The sequence below is a fragment of the Oncorhynchus keta genome, chromosome 1 (genome assembly GCF_023373465.1).
Source record: "Oncorhynchus keta strain PuntledgeMale-10-30-2019 chromosome 1, Oket_V2, whole genome shotgun sequence".
Lineage (NCBI taxonomy): Eukaryota > Metazoa > Chordata > Actinopteri > Salmoniformes > Salmonidae > Oncorhynchus > Oncorhynchus keta.
Genome location: NC_068421.1, coordinates 55421237 through 55437886, shown reverse-complemented (window position 1 = coordinate 55437886; position 16650 = coordinate 55421237). Strand labels below are relative to the sequence as shown.

The 16650-nt window shown below is 43.7% G+C and overlaps 1 protein-coding gene across 7 annotated transcripts in view; it reads left to right on the top strand.

The window, feature by feature from the left end:
- The window catches only part of LOC118388259 (microtubule-associated serine/threonine-protein kinase 3), a 61210-nt gene that overhangs the window by 21881 nt on the left and 22679 nt on the right, over positions 1 to 16650 (top strand). For 5 of the 7 annotated variants that reach the window (XM_035777138.2, XM_035777164.2, XM_035777129.2 and 2 more), the window contains 6 exons: positions 529 to 601; positions 3825 to 3845; positions 5273 to 5351; positions 7968 to 8125; positions 9488 to 9563; positions 9918 to 10127. In XM_035777138.2, coding sequence (XP_035633031.1) covers positions 529 to 601; positions 3825 to 3845; positions 5273 to 5351; positions 7968 to 8125; positions 9488 to 9563; positions 9918 to 10127 — 617 coding nt within the window. The remainder of the gene's footprint in view (positions 1 to 528; positions 602 to 3824; positions 3846 to 5272; positions 5352 to 7967; positions 8126 to 9487; positions 9564 to 9917; positions 10128 to 16650) is intronic. The other 2 variants (XM_052528087.1, XM_035777155.2) reach the window with 1 other exon arrangement.

The following is a 16650-nucleotide window of genomic DNA, read 5'->3' as shown; positions in this document are numbered from 1 at the left end:
ATGAGTACTTTCTGAAGGCACTGTATCACTTCTGGTTGTCAAGCAGGTGCACCCTATGAATAGAGTTCTGCACGAGGGCCCTACATGCCAGAGATGTGCAGACATTCTCTTTCAAGTCCTATCATGTCGAGACTTATCTGATTAGGGGGCACAATTTAAGCATTCATTATGTTTACAGTTGAATTAATTGGTAGCAAAATGCTCCCATGTTAATGAACACTTGTGTCTCGAGTACACACAGGTCCAGGCACTGTCAAAGACAAACAAAATGATACTTTACAACGGCGCATAGCCTCCTCTCCATTAATGCCCTTTGATGCTAACTGCTGCAATGTTTGGCACCATAAACCAGACCTATTTGAGATATTATTCAGTCTAGCTACTTACAGTACCTGAGACTTGCCTCCATACAGTTTGCTTCGACCTTATTCAAATATGAATAGGGTTTCAATCGCTATAATTACCTATTCTTATTTATCCAAGCTTAATTCATTGTAATGATGATAATCATCCCTTGTTTCTTTTCAGCTGCAAGCAGTCCCATAGACAGCCCCCGAAATGTGTCCACCAGTGCCTCCCTCAACTTCCCATTTGCTCGCAGGTATGTGGTAGGGTTGAATGGCGGAAACCCTGTTACCGACATTTTACCGGGATTTACCGCCCATAATCAATCCCTTTTCCTGGAATAAATAACTGTGAGACACCAGTAAATTATAATACATTATTTATATGACTAGCATGGCGTGAAATTGAACTGTTAAGTTATATGCTTCTCTGGTAAAGATTATACTTTTTTTCATTGCAGCTGCAGAGTTTTAAAACCGCCTATCAGTAGTGTACCTTTGGTTCCTAGGGTGTTTCGGCCTTTCACACTATACACCCTCCCCAAAGGCGGCCAGCAACAGGGTGATCAAACCTACGCTTGCGTCCCATTCCCAAGTCATAGGAGTTGCCTTGTTGTTGATAGCCAACATCCCAGATTCTAGATTGAAATCAATCAATCAAATGTATTTATGAAGCCCTTTTTACATCCTCCGATGTCACAAAGTGCTATACAGATGTCCAGCCTAAAACCCCAAACAGTAAGCATTGCAGATGTAGAAGCACAGTGGCTAGAAAGGCAGGAACCTAGGAAGAAGCCTAGAGAGGAACCAGACTGAGGGGTGGCCAGTCATCTTCTGGCTGTGCAGGGTGGAGATTATAACAGTAATTGGCCAAGATGTTCAAACATTCATAGATGACCAGCAGGGTAAAATAATAATAATCACAGTGGTTGTAGAGGGTGCAACAGGTCAGCACCTCAGGAGTAAATGTCAGTTGGCTTTTCATAGCCGATCATTCAGAGGTTGAAACAGCAGGTGCGGTAGAGAGAGAGAGTCGAAAACAGCAGGTCCGGGACAAGGTAGCACATCCGATGAAGAAAGAAAGAGAGAGAGAGAGAATTAGAGGGAGCATACTTAAATTCACACAGGACACCAGATAAAACAGGATAAATACTCCGGATATAACAGACCGACCCAAGCCCCCCCACACATAAACTATTGCAGTATAAATACTGGAGCCTAAGACAGGACGGGTCGGGAGACACTGCGACCCTGTCCGACGATAACCCCGGACAGGGCCAACTAGGCAGGATATAAACCCACCCGCTTTGCCAAAGCACAGCCCCCACAACACTAGAGGGATATCTTCAACCACCAACTTACTACCCTGAGAGAAGGCCAAGTATAGCCCACAAAGATCTCCCCCACAGTACAAACCCGAGTGGGGCGCCAAACCAGACAGGAAGATCACATCAGTGACTCAACCCACTCAGGTGACGCACCCCTCCTAAGGACAGCATGCACCAGTAAGCCAGTGACTCTGCCCCATAATAGGGTTAGAGGCAGAGAACCTCAGTGCAGAGAGGGGAATCGGCCAGGCGGAGACAGCAAGGGCGGTTCGTCGCTCCAGTGCCTTTCCGTTGACATTCACACTCCTGGGCCAGACTACACTGAATCATAGGGCCTATTGAAGAGATGAGTCTTCAATAAAGACTTAAAGGTTGAGACCAAGTTTGCATCTCTCACATGGATAGGCAGACCGTTCCAGAAAAATGGAGCTCCATAGGAGAAAGCCCTTGCCTCCAGCTGTTTGCTTCGAAATTCTATGGACAATAAGGAGGCCTGCGTCTTGTGACCCTAGCGTAGGTGTGTACGGCAGGACCAAATCAGAGAGATAGGGAGGAGCAAGCCCATGTAATGCTTTGTAGGTTAGCAGTAAAACCTTTAAATCAGCCCCAGCCTTAACAGGAAGCCAGTGTAGCACTGGATTAATATGATCAAATTCTTTGGTTATAGTCAAGATTCTAGCAGCCGTGTTTAGCACTAACTGAAGTTTATTTTGTGCTTTATCCAGGTAGCCGGAAAGTAGAGAATTGCAGTAGTCTAACCTAGAAGTGACAAACGCATGGATATATTTTCCTACCTATCTCTCTGATTTGGTCCTGCCGTACATACCTACACCTACGCTACGGTCACAAGACGCAGGCCTCCTAATTGTCCCTAGAATTTCTAAGCAAACAGCTGGAGGCAGAGCTTTCTCCTATAGAGCTCCATTTTTATGGAATGGTCTGCCTACCCATGTGAGAGACGCAAACTCGGCCGTCATTGAAAATAAGAATTTGTTCTTAACTGACTTGCCTAGTTAAATAAAGGTAAAATGAAAATAAATAAATAGTGGAGATCACATCCTTCCTGCTAGGTTAGCCTTTTCCTCACTCAGATGAGGTGTGTGTGTGCGTGCGTGCGTGCGTGCGTGCGTGCGTGCGTGAAAAGATATTTCAATATAAACTCGTTTTTTTTGTATTTATAAAATATGTTTATTTGTTATGTTTATTTGAGCGGTGACAATGTACATCAAAAACTTTAGTCTCAATATACGTGAGAAGATGCATTGCAGTCCCTGAGCAGGTGAACATAAAAACAAGAGAACTTCATATACGAACAGATACCCGCAAACATCAGACATTTTTTTAAACATTCAGACATGTTTCCACACAGAAATCAAGACATTGCAGAAACCAATAATGGGATGTGGTTTTATACTAAATCAGTCTTATTCCAATGTTTTCTCGTTAAGAAGATGTACCCAGTGTTGGAAGACTGTCGACAGCTGTTGCCATCGGGAAGCTGTTTTCGGGCTGGAAAAGTCAGAACGTTCAACTAGGAGTTGCTGAATCCTTTAAGCTGGAACAATTTGTTTTTAGTCGGCTTTCATTTTGATCCTCTTTAAAACCACATTTGGCCAGCAGTGTGTTTGCAGTTACTCAACATCCCTTTATTCACAACCCTGGCTTCGATTCCTGATGGCAACTCATTATTGGTTATGCAACATGTAGAGAAATGTGCATAACCAATTTTTCTTAAACCCAGATTTGATAGGAAAATATATGGTTTTACACAATGTCTCTGGAAATTTGATATGGGCTGAAAAGGAACTGCACTGAAATGATAAGACCCTTTATAATTTCAGCCCCCTGATCATTTCCTTTGCCCGTATCCCTGGTTTTTAGAAAGAGCAAATAAATGCTACAGCATTTTTTATTTTGCTCTTTGAATTCATGTTGAACCTGTTCTCCCCATGCTAGACAAATGAAGGCTGACACATTAGCCAATTGTGTCCGACTTCATTCGTCAAATGAAATGTCACAGGTCAGTTGGCTCACTATCGCAGTCATGTTCAATCTAAGCATGAGACTGTGGAAAGATGCAAACTTAACCTGTAACAGTTTCACATGTTCCCCCGTAATCTCTCTCTTGCTTCTCCTGCTGTCGTGACCTCAGCCACATGGCTCGTGCTGACAGGTAGGTCTCTCTCTTATCCTATTGTCCTTCGTGCCTTTCTCCTTTCACACCTCTATATTTGGTTACCACTTCTTCTGAAAAGATCACATCCCCTTGTCCTTCATCAGCCCAGATACAGTCAGGCCCGTAATTATTTACACCCTTGATAAAGAACAGCAAAAAATACCTTGTGTAAAATAGGTCATATAAACACAACAATATTGCAGCTGTTATTGTAGCTATGTTGCAGCTATATTGAGCTATTAAGGTCAATGGTGCCGTTCACTGGCCACAGTACCAGTGAAAGCTAAATAGCCATAACATCAGAGATAAACTGCATTGCCACTTGGATTGGAACCGGTGCTATGGTCATATGACATGAAAATAGAGCTCTTTGGTCACACACCAGTGGTGGGTTTGGCGTTAGAAAATCAGAACCATATGCAGGAAGTGTTTTTTTTGTTTAAATCTATTTTAGATGACTTTGATAATGCTGTCAGATTTCACATCCTACGTCACACAGGCGGAAGAGATTGGCTCATGAGTCCGTGGGAACCAGGGCTACCGCTCAATGCAAGCCATTTCGATATATACGGTGTCCACAGATCAATTTGTAAGTTAAAATGTCTGTTGGAACCAGTACCATAACCACACAGGTCCTCGATTACAGGGGACTTTAGAAACGGCACCATGAACTTTACCAAGTACCAGGACATTTTAGACAAAAACCTGGTTGCCTCTGCCAGGAGGGTGACAGTTGGCAGCTAGTGGCTCTTCCAGCAAGACCATAACCCCAAGTACAAAGAAATGGTTCATTGACCACAAAGTCAACATTTTGCAACGGCCATCTCAGTCTTCGGAGTTGAGCCCCATTGAAAACCTGTGGTTTGAATTAGAGGGCAGTACATAAGAACAGACGAAGGATATGAAGGATCTGGAAAGATTCTGTATGGAGGAATGGTCTAAGACCCCTCCCAACGTGTTCTCATAACACATTTTAGAAGAAGGCTCAATGTTGTTATCCTCGCAAAGGGAGGGTGCTGGAGTATTGAAAACATGGGCGCCAATAATTTTGACCCCTATAGATTAGATTGTTTAACAAGTAATCTATTCCTCTGAGCAATTGTATTAGTATCGAATAATATAATTTCTCGTATTTTTTGAGCATACAGTATAGCTCAGTATTTGTATTATTTATTTGATACAGTCTTGGTTGCTCATCTTTATCAGGGGTGCCATTAATGATGGACCTGACTGTACATTGCAAGTGCATAGTAATTACACATGACACAATCCCCGAATGCGTATTACATCACGAAGAACAGAGTAATAGCAAGACACAAGGCTTTCAGTGTAGTGCGGGGAAGACGTAACGTGTTATAAGGCAGTTGATATGACATGCAAAAATGTACACGGTAACATAACCATGTCTGTCTGTTTTTCTCCAGAGCGGAAGGCAGACGATGGTCTTTGGCGTCCCTCCCCTCCTCCGGCTATGGAACCAACCCCCCCAGTTCCACGGTCTCTGTAAGTCTCTCGCCCTCACCCAGCTCCCGCAGGGTCCATATGAAACTGCAGTATCACAACACCATATAAACCATTCAACAAGATCTGAATAGGATAAGAAATGCGTCTGTTGCTGAAAGAGACAACACTGTGACCATGTGATCAAACGGGACAAATCCTATCTTGAATCATCATGTGTCTGAATGAGTCATTTATGTTTGGCTCCTAGCCTGCGGTGGATAATGTCTAGTGATAATGGGCCCACAGTACATTAATGTATTCGAGTGTGACGTGATGAGCTAATGTTCTGTATTTGTGCTTGTAATAGGATTTGATGCTTCAAAGAGCATTATCAATGCTCCTGTGCCGAAAGGGTGCGCACTTAAATGCCCTCATATCTTTTGCTTACCCTGCGGATATTGTTCATGGTTAAGCATGAACAGAATTAACAGAATAAGATGTGAACATCAAATATTCTATATGAGAGAATACAACAGTGGGGGCTTTATAGCGGCTGGGGAGAGTTTAGCCCTCTGCTCCCCATACGCCCCAACAAATCTAATACAAACTCTCATGCTCACAAATCCACCATTATCTACGTTTCTGACAGACAGATGAACTTGGTACCTTTTCACTCTATATGTGTTGCGTGAGACAGTAGGACAGGGTTCACAAACTGGCAGCATTAGGCGTGTGATTTTTTAATTTTTTTAAAAATACGACTGTAAAATAACCAGCAAATCAGCTCTAAGTGATTTACATTTTGGAGATTTGTTCCAAATGATTCCCACGCATAATTGAGAGATATATCGTATACAAATGGCAGCAAGGTTTAAAATGATTGTTTTAGCCACGTATTATGTACAGTGCATTCGGAAAGTGTGCCCAACCCCTTCCCCTTTTCCACAATTTGTTACGTTACAGCCTTATTCTAAAATAGATTAAAACATGTATATACATCCTCATCAATCTTCACACAATACCCTATAATGACAAAGCAAAAACAGGTTTTTATTAAGAATGAAAAACAGAAATACCTTTATTTGCATATGTATTCAGATCCTTTGCTATGGGTCTGAATACATCCTGTTTCTATTGAACATCCTTGAGATGTTTCTTCAACTTGATTGGAGTCCACCTGTGGTAAATTCAGTTGATAGGACATGATTTGGAAAGGCACACACCTGTCTATGTAAGGTCCCACAGTTGACATTGCATGTCAGAGCAAAAACCAAGCCATGAGGTCGAAGGAATTGTCCATAGAGCTCAGAGAAAGGATTGTGTTGAGGCACAGATCTGGGGAAGGGTACCAAAAAATCTCTGCAGCATTGATGCTCCATTGCCACTCCTCAGTAAAAGGCATGAAGGCCTGCTTGGAGTTTGTCAAAAGGCACTTAAAGGACTCTCAGACCATGAGAAACAAGGTTCTCTGCTCTGATGAAACCAAGATTGAACTCTTTGGCCTGAATGCCAAGTGTCATGTTTGGAGGAAACCTGGCACCATTCCTACGGTGAAGCATGGTGGTGGCAGCATCATGTTGTGGGGATGTTTTTCACTAGCAGGGCCTGGGAGACTAGTCAGGATCGAGGGAAAGATGAATGGAACAAAGTGGAAAGAGATTCTTGATGGAAACCTGCTCCAGAGCGCTCAGGACCTCGAACATCTCTGGAGAGACCTGAAAATAGCTGTGCAGCGACGTTCCCCATCCAACCTGACAGAGCTTGAGAGGATCTGCTGGGAAGAATGGGAGAAACTACCCAAATACAGGTGTGCTAAGCTTGTAATGTCATAACCAAGAAGACTCGAGGCTGTAATCGCTGCCAAAGGTGCTTCAACACAGTACTGAGTAAAGGGTCTGAATATTTATGTAAATGTATTATTTACGCTTTTTTATTTTTTATACATTTGCAAAAATGTCTAAAAACCTGTTTTTGCTTTGCCATTATGGGGTATTGTGTGTAGATTGATGAGGAAAAAAACATTTTAATCAATTTTAGAATCATGCTGTAACGTAACAAAAAGGGGGGAAAAGTCAAGGGGTCTGAATACTTTCCGAATGCACTGTATGTTTGGACTTCTTGCGGTCAATTAGCAGTCTTCAGATTTATTTGTAATTATGTTCTGGCCCCCTGACCATCCGCTCAAGAAAAATGTAGTCCCAAGGCTGAATTAGGTTGAAATAAATAATAATTCAAGGTCTCCATTCTGAAGGAGAAGGGTGGTGTAAAAATTAGATGAAGGTCTAAGATGAGAACAGGCCATGTGTTCCTCCATTTGTGAGTAGTTTTATAAGGGAAAGGTCGGCATATGCGGCAAGGTCAGACTGAGACAATAGGCCTTTCAGTGATCCTCAGTGACCTCTTTATGAGCAGGCAGAAAAGGGGCATCACAGATGCAGCAGGCCAAGTCACCATGATCTACTGCTATTCAGGACCCATGGGGAAAAACATCTGACAGATTGCCAGGAGCTGCCGGAGTGTGCCTTTCATCTCATAAAAATAATCAGGAAAATAATGTACTCAGCCTCAAAAGCCACATGAAATAACCGTTCTCTTGTCCTAATTATGATACCGATCCTCCATCCTTCAGGATAAAGTGTTGGCGTTTGAATGTTAAAAGTACTAATTTTCCTCCAGTCCTCCTCCTCTTCCCAGGAGCGCCTGCACCAGCTCCCCTACCAGCCCACTCAAGACGAGCTCCACTTCCTGTTCAAGCACTTCCGCAGCTCAGAGAGCGTAACAGACGAGGATGTGCGACCCTCGCCTTTCATGCGCCCTCGCTCCCGCAGCCTCAGGTAGCCGTCCGTTAATCCTCGCCTTAACTGTAATGTGCCATATCATCAAAATGAGATTTAATGCATCATTGCCCTTACGTACATTTTTGAGGATTTTTTTTCCCAATCAGACCTAGGAATTTATTACATGCTAATTGGAACATCTTCAAATACAATGTGTTAAGTCAAATCCAGATTTGACTCTACCGTACCAGGATCTCATTGTTTTGCCTGGTTCTTAATGAACGCACCTCACTTTGTGTTGCGATAGAGAACTTAGGTGTGGACGACAGCATGAGTCAGTGGAGTATTTTGAACTGACGAATGGAGTCAATGTATTCGTCTACATCCCCTTACCTGGGGGGCTGTGTCACAAAGCACAATCAATGCGTTAGCTAGTTATTGATCCTGCTTTGTACAATCCATCCCTGATGTTAGTTCTCACAGTGTGGTCAGTCAAAATGTATTCAGTCCTGTAACAAAGCAAAGCTAAAGTATTTTGCGGTTGCTAATGTTCAGTACGCCTCAATTTGACCTCTAGCTAAACTCACGACACAGTGGGATTGCAGTTCCCACCTTCACTGTTCTCGTGTGGTATAATATTGTAGAAAATGAGCCTGTTTTGTAATAAGTAACATACTGTACCAATTTGTGGGACTCTCGTCGGGTCCGATTTAAGCATAGATTAGGACGCAGAGCGTGGTGTTGCTGCGTGGCCTAAGGCGAGCAGCGTTGTGTACCATGCTCTGTCCGAGCTCCCTGTGTTGTCGTGGCATGGCGTGCAATGCGTAGGTGGGTGGGTGGGTGCAGAGCACTGCGGGGACCAGCTAGACTGGAGGTTCTCGGGGGGGCGGGTTATGGGGAGGGGGAGGGTTAGGGGGAGGGGGCGGGCTGCAGTGTGTGGTGGTCAGGCTGCCATCTGCTGCAACAGAAGCCTCTTTCATTGCAAAAAAAAAAGCGCTGAATGCGTCTGTGGCTGGGGTGCATTTCTGCACCGTACCCCTAACTCTTGGACAATGAGATTAGGCGGGACAACGTGAGAGGGAAGGGCCTGTTGGTCTGTTACATGGGCCAGACAGACAGTGTAGATGTGGCCATGTCTTACACCAGCTGTTCTCTTACCTAAAACTGAAGGGTAAAAAAAAAAATCTAAAGTAGCAAAGTAAAACAGGAAATGAGCTTGGACGCAATGTTGCACGTTCACTATTCCACAATGAATCTTCACCTGGGATGATCATTTTAGCCACTATTCAAAATATTGCAAACACCCAATAAGAACTGTCAATACCGACTGCTTCACAGATTTTTGCGAGCTCTTGTCAGTCCATTTGGTTGGATTGGAATAATAAACATTGACAAGATCTGTGTCCTTTTCTGTTCTAGCCCCGGAAGAACAATGGGTTCATTCGATAATGAGGTCGTCATGATGAACCATGTTTACAAAGAACGGTTCCCCAAGGTATGTCATGTTGTCTCCTCCCCCTTTGTTGTACAGGAAGCAATGTCTGTTTGTATTTGCCATAATCCGAAAGCTAATTTCCCCTCTGCTCCTGGGGAATGTGATTACTCTGACTTATCTGACTTTCTGAACGTTGCACTTGGACTAACCATGGTCGCCATAACATGTCTGAAGGTAGTTAGCAGTAGTGGGTGCTCCAGAAGGACCACTTAACCAGTAGCACCCTGTTTTGGGTGCTACTGAGGATTACAGGCTGTGATTGAATGCATTTTCTCTATTTCTATTTCTGAACTAATGCTTAATTGTGTTTTTTTTTTGTTGGTGTAATGTTGTGTGTGTTTGCTGTCCTTTTAGGCCACAGCACAGATGGAAGAGCGCTTGCTGGATATCATCACCGCCTGCTCCCCAGACAGCACCCTCCCACTGTCCGATGGCGTGCTGGGCTTCATCCAGCACCAGCTGGTGGAGCTGGTCCGAGACTGCCTGGACAAGTCCCACACGGGCCTGGTCACTTCACGCTACTTTGTGGAGCTGCAGGAGAAACTGGAGAAGCTGCTCCACGAGGTGGGATATCCACAAATATCTTTGCGTCTAGGTTTATCAGTGTGATCGGACGATAACTGCCGGCACTTGAGTCTAAAATGTGTTTCCTCACCACTTCCCTTGGGCATCCAGTTGTTTTATGATTTGCATATGATATGTCAACCCCCTGAGGAATGAATAAGTTGTTTTTGGATGGCATGTTATTTGTATGGTTTAGGTAGCGCAGCCAATGATGAGGACTCACCGTTTGAATCAGGAGGCCCTCAGAATACAGCCAAGGAGTATTCTCCTTTGTTGATGTAACGTCCTGTCTGATGCATTTTCTTGGGGATACGTGTGTGTGTATAATATTTCTGGCCACATTTAACCCATCTGTTAAGGACACATCGCTTTTCTCCTCCTTTTTCAGACGTTCGTCCTCATTGCCTTGGCTTGTTTTGTTATTGATGGATCAAATTTGCCCTCACGGAGGCCACAGCATGACTGAGGCTGTCTCATGTGGTTCCGTGGGGTTGTTTCCAGCTAGTCGTTTTTCTGTGATGCGCAACACATTTCAGGAGTTCTCACTGCCCACTATTGTTCTGTGTTTAGCTCCTCTATCCAGAGCTCCTCTATCCAGAGCTTCTCTATCCAGAGCTCCTCTATCCAGAGCTCCTCTATCCAGATCTCCTCTATCCAGAGCTTCTCTATCCAGAGCAGCGTGCATTCTCTTCCCCTGAGTTCCGCTTATACCGAAACTTAGTCTTGCTCTCACCACTCCAAGCAGACAGTTTTCCTTAAAGGCAAACTCACTTTACCACTGTTGTGTGGTAAATGTACTGAACAAAAATATAAATGCAACATGGAACAATTTCAAATATCTTACTGAGTTACAGTTCATATGAGGAAATCCAGTCAATTGAAATGAATGTATTTGGCCCTAATCTATGGATTTCACATGACTGGGAATACAGATATGCATCTGTTGGGGTGTGGATCAGAAAAACTGTCCGTATCTGGTGTGACCATCAGTTGCCTCATGCTGTGCGACACATCTCCTTCGCATGGAGTTGATCAGGCTGTTGATTGTGGCCTGGGGAATGTTGTCCCACTCCTCTTTAATGGCTGTGCAAAGTTGCTGAATATTGTCGGAAACTGGAACACTGTCATAGACGTCGATCCAGAGCATCCCAAACCTGCTCAATGGGTGACAAGTCTGATGGGTATGCAGGCCATGGACAAATTGGGACATTTTCAGCTTCCAGGAATTATGTACAGATCCTTGCGACATGGGCTGTGCATTATCATGCTGAAATGAGATGATGACAGCGGATGAATGGTACGACAATGGGCCTCAGGAACTCGTCACGGTATCACTGAGCATTCAAATTGCCATCGGTAAAATGCAATTGTGTTCCTTGTCCGCAGCTTATGCCTGCCCATACCATAACCACTCCGCCACCATGGGGCACTGTTCACAACGTTGACATCCGCAAACCGCTCTGCCAAATGACATCATACACGAGGTCAGCGCTTATGAAGCCATTTGGACGTACTGCCAAATTCTCTAAAATGACGTTGGAGGCGGATTATGGTAGAGAAATTAACATTTCATTTTCTGGCAACAGCTCTGTTGACCAACATTTGCCTCATGCAGTGCGACACATCTCCTTCGCATAGAGTTGATCAGGCTGTTGATTGTGGCCTGTGGGATGTTGTCCCACTCTTCAATAGCTGTGTGAAGATGCTGTATATCAAAACAAATCCAATTTTATTTGTCACATACACATCGTTAGCAGATGTTAATGCGAGTGTAGCAAAATGCTTGTGCTTCTAGTTCCGACAATGCAGTAATAACCAACGAGTAATCTAACCTAACAATTCACAACAACTACCTTATACACACAAGTGTAAAGGGATGAAGAATATGTACATAAAGATATATGAATGAGTGATGGTACAGAATGGCATAGGCAAGATGCAGTAGATGGTATCGAGTAGAGTATATACATATGAGAAGAGTAATATAGGGTATGTAAACATTATATTAAGTGGCATTGTTTAAAGTGGCTAGTGATACATTTTTTATATCAGTTTGTCCAATATTAAAGTGGCTGGAGTTGAGTCTGTATGTTGGCAGCAGCCACTCAATGTTAGTGGTGGCTGTTTAACAGTCTGATGGCCTTGAGATAGAAGCTGTTTTTCAGTCTCTTGGTCCCTGCATTGATGCACCTGTACTGACCTCGCCTTCTGCATGATAGCCCTGCCTATCTAAGGTCTTCGAAAGCCAAGTCAACAAACAGGTCACTGACCATCTCGAATCCCACCGTACCTTCTCCGCTATGCAATCTGGTTTCCGAGCCGGTCACGGGTGCACCTCAGCCACACTCAAGGTACTAAACGATATCATAACCGCCATCGATAAAAGACAGTACTGTGCAGCCGTCTTCATCGACCTTGCCAAGGCTTTCGACTCTGTCAATCACCATATTCTTATCGGCAGACTCAGTAGCCTCGGTTTTTCGGATGACTGCCTTGCCTGGTTCACCAATTACTTTGCAGACAGAGTTCAGTGTGTCAAATCGGAGGGCATGCTGTCCGGTCCTCTGGCAGTCTCTATGGGGGTGCCACAGGGTTCAATTCTCGGGCCGACTCTTTTCTCTGTATATATCAATGATGTTGCTCTTGCTGCGGGCGATTCCCTGATCCACCTCTACGCAGACGACACCATTCTATATACTTTCGGCCCGTCATTGGACACTGTGCTATCTAACCTCCAAACGAGCTTCAATGCCAGACAACACTCCTTCCGTGGCCTCCAACCGCTCTTAAACGCTAGTAAAACCAAATGCATGCTTTTCAACCGATCGCTGCCTGCACCCGCATGCCCGACTAGCATCACCACACTGGATGGTTCCGACCTTGAATATGTGGACACCTATAAGTACCTAGGTGTCTGGCTAGACTGCAAACTCTCCTTCCAGACTCATATCAAACATCTCCAATCGAAAATCAAATCAAGAGTCGGCTTTCTATTCCGCAACAAAGCCTCCTTCACTCACGCTGCCAAGCTTACCCTAGTAAAACTGACTATCCTACCGATCCTCGACTTCGGCGATGTCATCTACAAAATAGCTTCCAACACTCTACTCAGGAAAATGGATGCAGTTTATCACAGTGCCATCCGTTTTGTCACTAAAGCACCTTATACTACCCACCACTGCGACTTGTATGCTCTAGTCTACTCTGTACCATCACTCATTCATATATCCTTATGTACATATTCCTTATCCCCTTACACTGTGTATAAGACAGTAGTTTTGGAATTGTTAGTTAGATTACTTGTTGGTTATCACTGCATTGTCGGAACTAGAAGCACAAGCATTTCGCTACACTCTCATTTAACATCTGCTAACCATGTGTATGTGACAAATAAAATTTGATTTGATTTGATTTTTCTAGTCGGCTGGCCCTCGCTACATATTCGTCGCCAGAGCCACTGGCTCCAGGTCATCTACAAGGCCATGCTAGGTAAAGCTCCGCCTTATCTCAGTTCACTGGTCACGATGGCAACACCCATCCGTAGCACGCGCTCCAGCAGGTGTATCTCACTGATCATCCCTAAAACCAACACCTCATTCGGCCGCCTTTCGTTCCAGTACTCTGCTGCATGTGACTGGAACGAATTGCACCAACTTCAAACATCAGCTATCTGAGCAGCTAACCGATCGCTGCAGCTGTACATAATCTATTGGTAAATAGCCCACCCATTTTCACCTACCTCATCCCCACAGTTTTTATTTATTTACTTTTCTGCTCTTTTGCACACCAATATCTCTACCTGTACATGATCATCTGATCATTTATCACTCCAGTGTTAATCTGCAATATTGTAATTATTCGCCTACCTCCTCATGTTTTTTGCACACATTGTATATAGACTCCCCCTTTTTTTTCTACTGTGTTATTGACTTGTTTATTGTTTACTCCATATGTAACTCTGTGTTGTCTGTTCACACTGCTATGCTTTATCTTGGCCAGGTCGCAGTTGCAAATGAGAACTTGTTCTCAACTAGCCTGCCTGGTTAAATAAAGGTGAAATAAAAATAAATAAAAAATAGCGGGTTGAACAGGCAGTGGCTCGGATGGTTGTTGTCCTTGATTATCTGTATGGCCTTCCTGTGACATCGGGTGGTGTAGGTGTCCTGGAGGGCAGGTAGTTTGCACTCTGTGATGCGTTGTGCAGACCTCACTACCCTCTGGAGAGCCTTACGGTTGTGGGCGGAGCAGTTGCCGGGAACTTGAACACGCTGCCTTACTAGTCGATCCAGAGCTTCTCAAGCTTGCTCAATGGGTGACATGTCTAGTGAGTATCCAGGCCATGGAAGAACTGGGACATTTTCAGCTTCCAGGAATTGTGTACAGATCCTTGCGACATGGGGCCATGTATTATCATGCTGAAACACATCTGGCGGCAGATGAATGGCACAACAATGGGCCTCAGGATCTCGTCACAGTATCTCTGTGCATTCATGGGGCACCCTGTTCATAACGTTGACATCAGCAAACCACTCGCCCACACGACGTCATGCACATGGTCTGTGGTTGTGAGGACAGTTGGGCATACTGAAATATTATCTAAAATGCCGTTGGAGGTGGCTTATTGTAGAGAAATGAACATTCAATTATCTGGCAACAGCTCTGGTTGACATTCCTGCAGTCAGCATGCCAATTGCAAGCTCCCTCTACTTGAGACATCTGTAGCATTGTGTTGTGTGACAAAACTGCACATTTTAGTGACCTCCTATTGTCCTCAGCTCAAGATGCACCTGTGTAATGATCATGTGGTTTAATCAGCTTCTGGATATGCCACACCTGTCAAGTAGATGGATTATCTTGGTAAAGGACAAATGCTCACTATTTGTGCCCAAAATGTTTGAAAAATAATATTTTTGTGCATATTGAACATATCTGGGATCTTTTATTTCAGCTCATAAAAAATGGGACCAACACTTTACATTTTGCGTTTATATTTTTGTTCAGTGTAGTTAGTCATCCTCTTTGTGTGTGTGTATCAGACCTGAGTTCAAATACTATTTCAATTATTTGGATTACTTTCACATATATTTAAGAGTAAGTATTCAGATCATTTATTTGGAAAATAATAGTAGTTGAATATTGGAACATATTTGGAAATACACTAGGAAAGTCTTGGCATGTATTTGAAAATACTAAAATACACAGTGTCTTTTCAAATACAAATAAATACTCCAATGCACTTTAACCTAATAGTTATTAGGCTAAATAGGAAATTATTTGAAAATACTTTCAAATACTTCAAATAGCAGTAGTAGATTTTGTCCACACTATTTGAAAATACTCAAATACACATGTATTTGAACTCAGGTCTGGTGTCTGTACATTGTGACCCAGCTGTCCAGTCACTTGCAACTGGCCTCAGAAGGACAGCGAATCAAAAGCCAATGCTATTCTCCCTATTGGTCCTGGTATACAAACTAAAACATACCGGTAATAATAATTTGGTAGGTGCTTATATTTGTCTTATTTCAAATGTGTTGTCGTGGAAATTCTACACAAGGACACTCGAAGTCAATCTTAAATTAATCATTGTTTATTGACAGCAAGCTGGAGAGGTCACAGTCAAACTTAGATGCTTAAAGTACCGGTTTGAAGTGAGCTCCCCCGGGGCAGTCCTGTTAGATCTCTTATATACTGCTTACATAGGCATAGTTCATTGGGTTGGTTCTGGGCATTTGTCAGGCACTGTCTCCTATCTTAACTTATAGACCATATTCTTGGCATTCTGTCAGATGGTCTTAAGGAGGGGGTCATGTCGCCACCCCTCATGTCTTTACCAAGCACAGGCAGGAACCAAGGATTATTTATGACACTAAGACAAGATGAACATTTTCAAGGCTGTCTCTTCACATCAAATTTTCCGTCAGTGTTTTTTGCATACTCCAACTGCCCCCGAGACAACCTCAGAGAGTGAGGTCATGGCCATGGTCAGCCATTATCAACGGCATCCCTGGAGCAATAAGGGTTAAGTGCCTTGCTCAAGGGCACATTAACAGATTTTTCAACTAGTCGGCTCTGTGATTCGAACTAGTGCTCTTTTGGTTACTGGGCCAACACTAACCACTAGGCTACCTGCCGCCCAGGTACTTGATTGTGATGCTTGGGGTAGCCAATAATGATGCATAGTGCGAGGGCTTAAGATCCATTGGCTTCCTGATTTGTGTTCTGTAGAACAATTTATTCTCTGGAATTGATTAACCACTGAAGAACAAAGAACAACCCATTGTACCTTCCCCCTAAGCACTTGGGTGGAATTATCGCTATATAATTTATTCAGTCCTCTCAGATCTACAGAAGTGCCTAGGGGGCAGGGTTTCTTTCTAGACAGGGCCTATGTCTGCAAGTACTGCATTCTGTGGTCATGCTGCAGGTAGCTAGGTTGGCTTTAATGCTATGTGGTTGCGCTCTTGCTATGGTGAAAGAGAGATAAAGGATCCTCTGTTTTTGAGCTATCTGCGTCATCAAC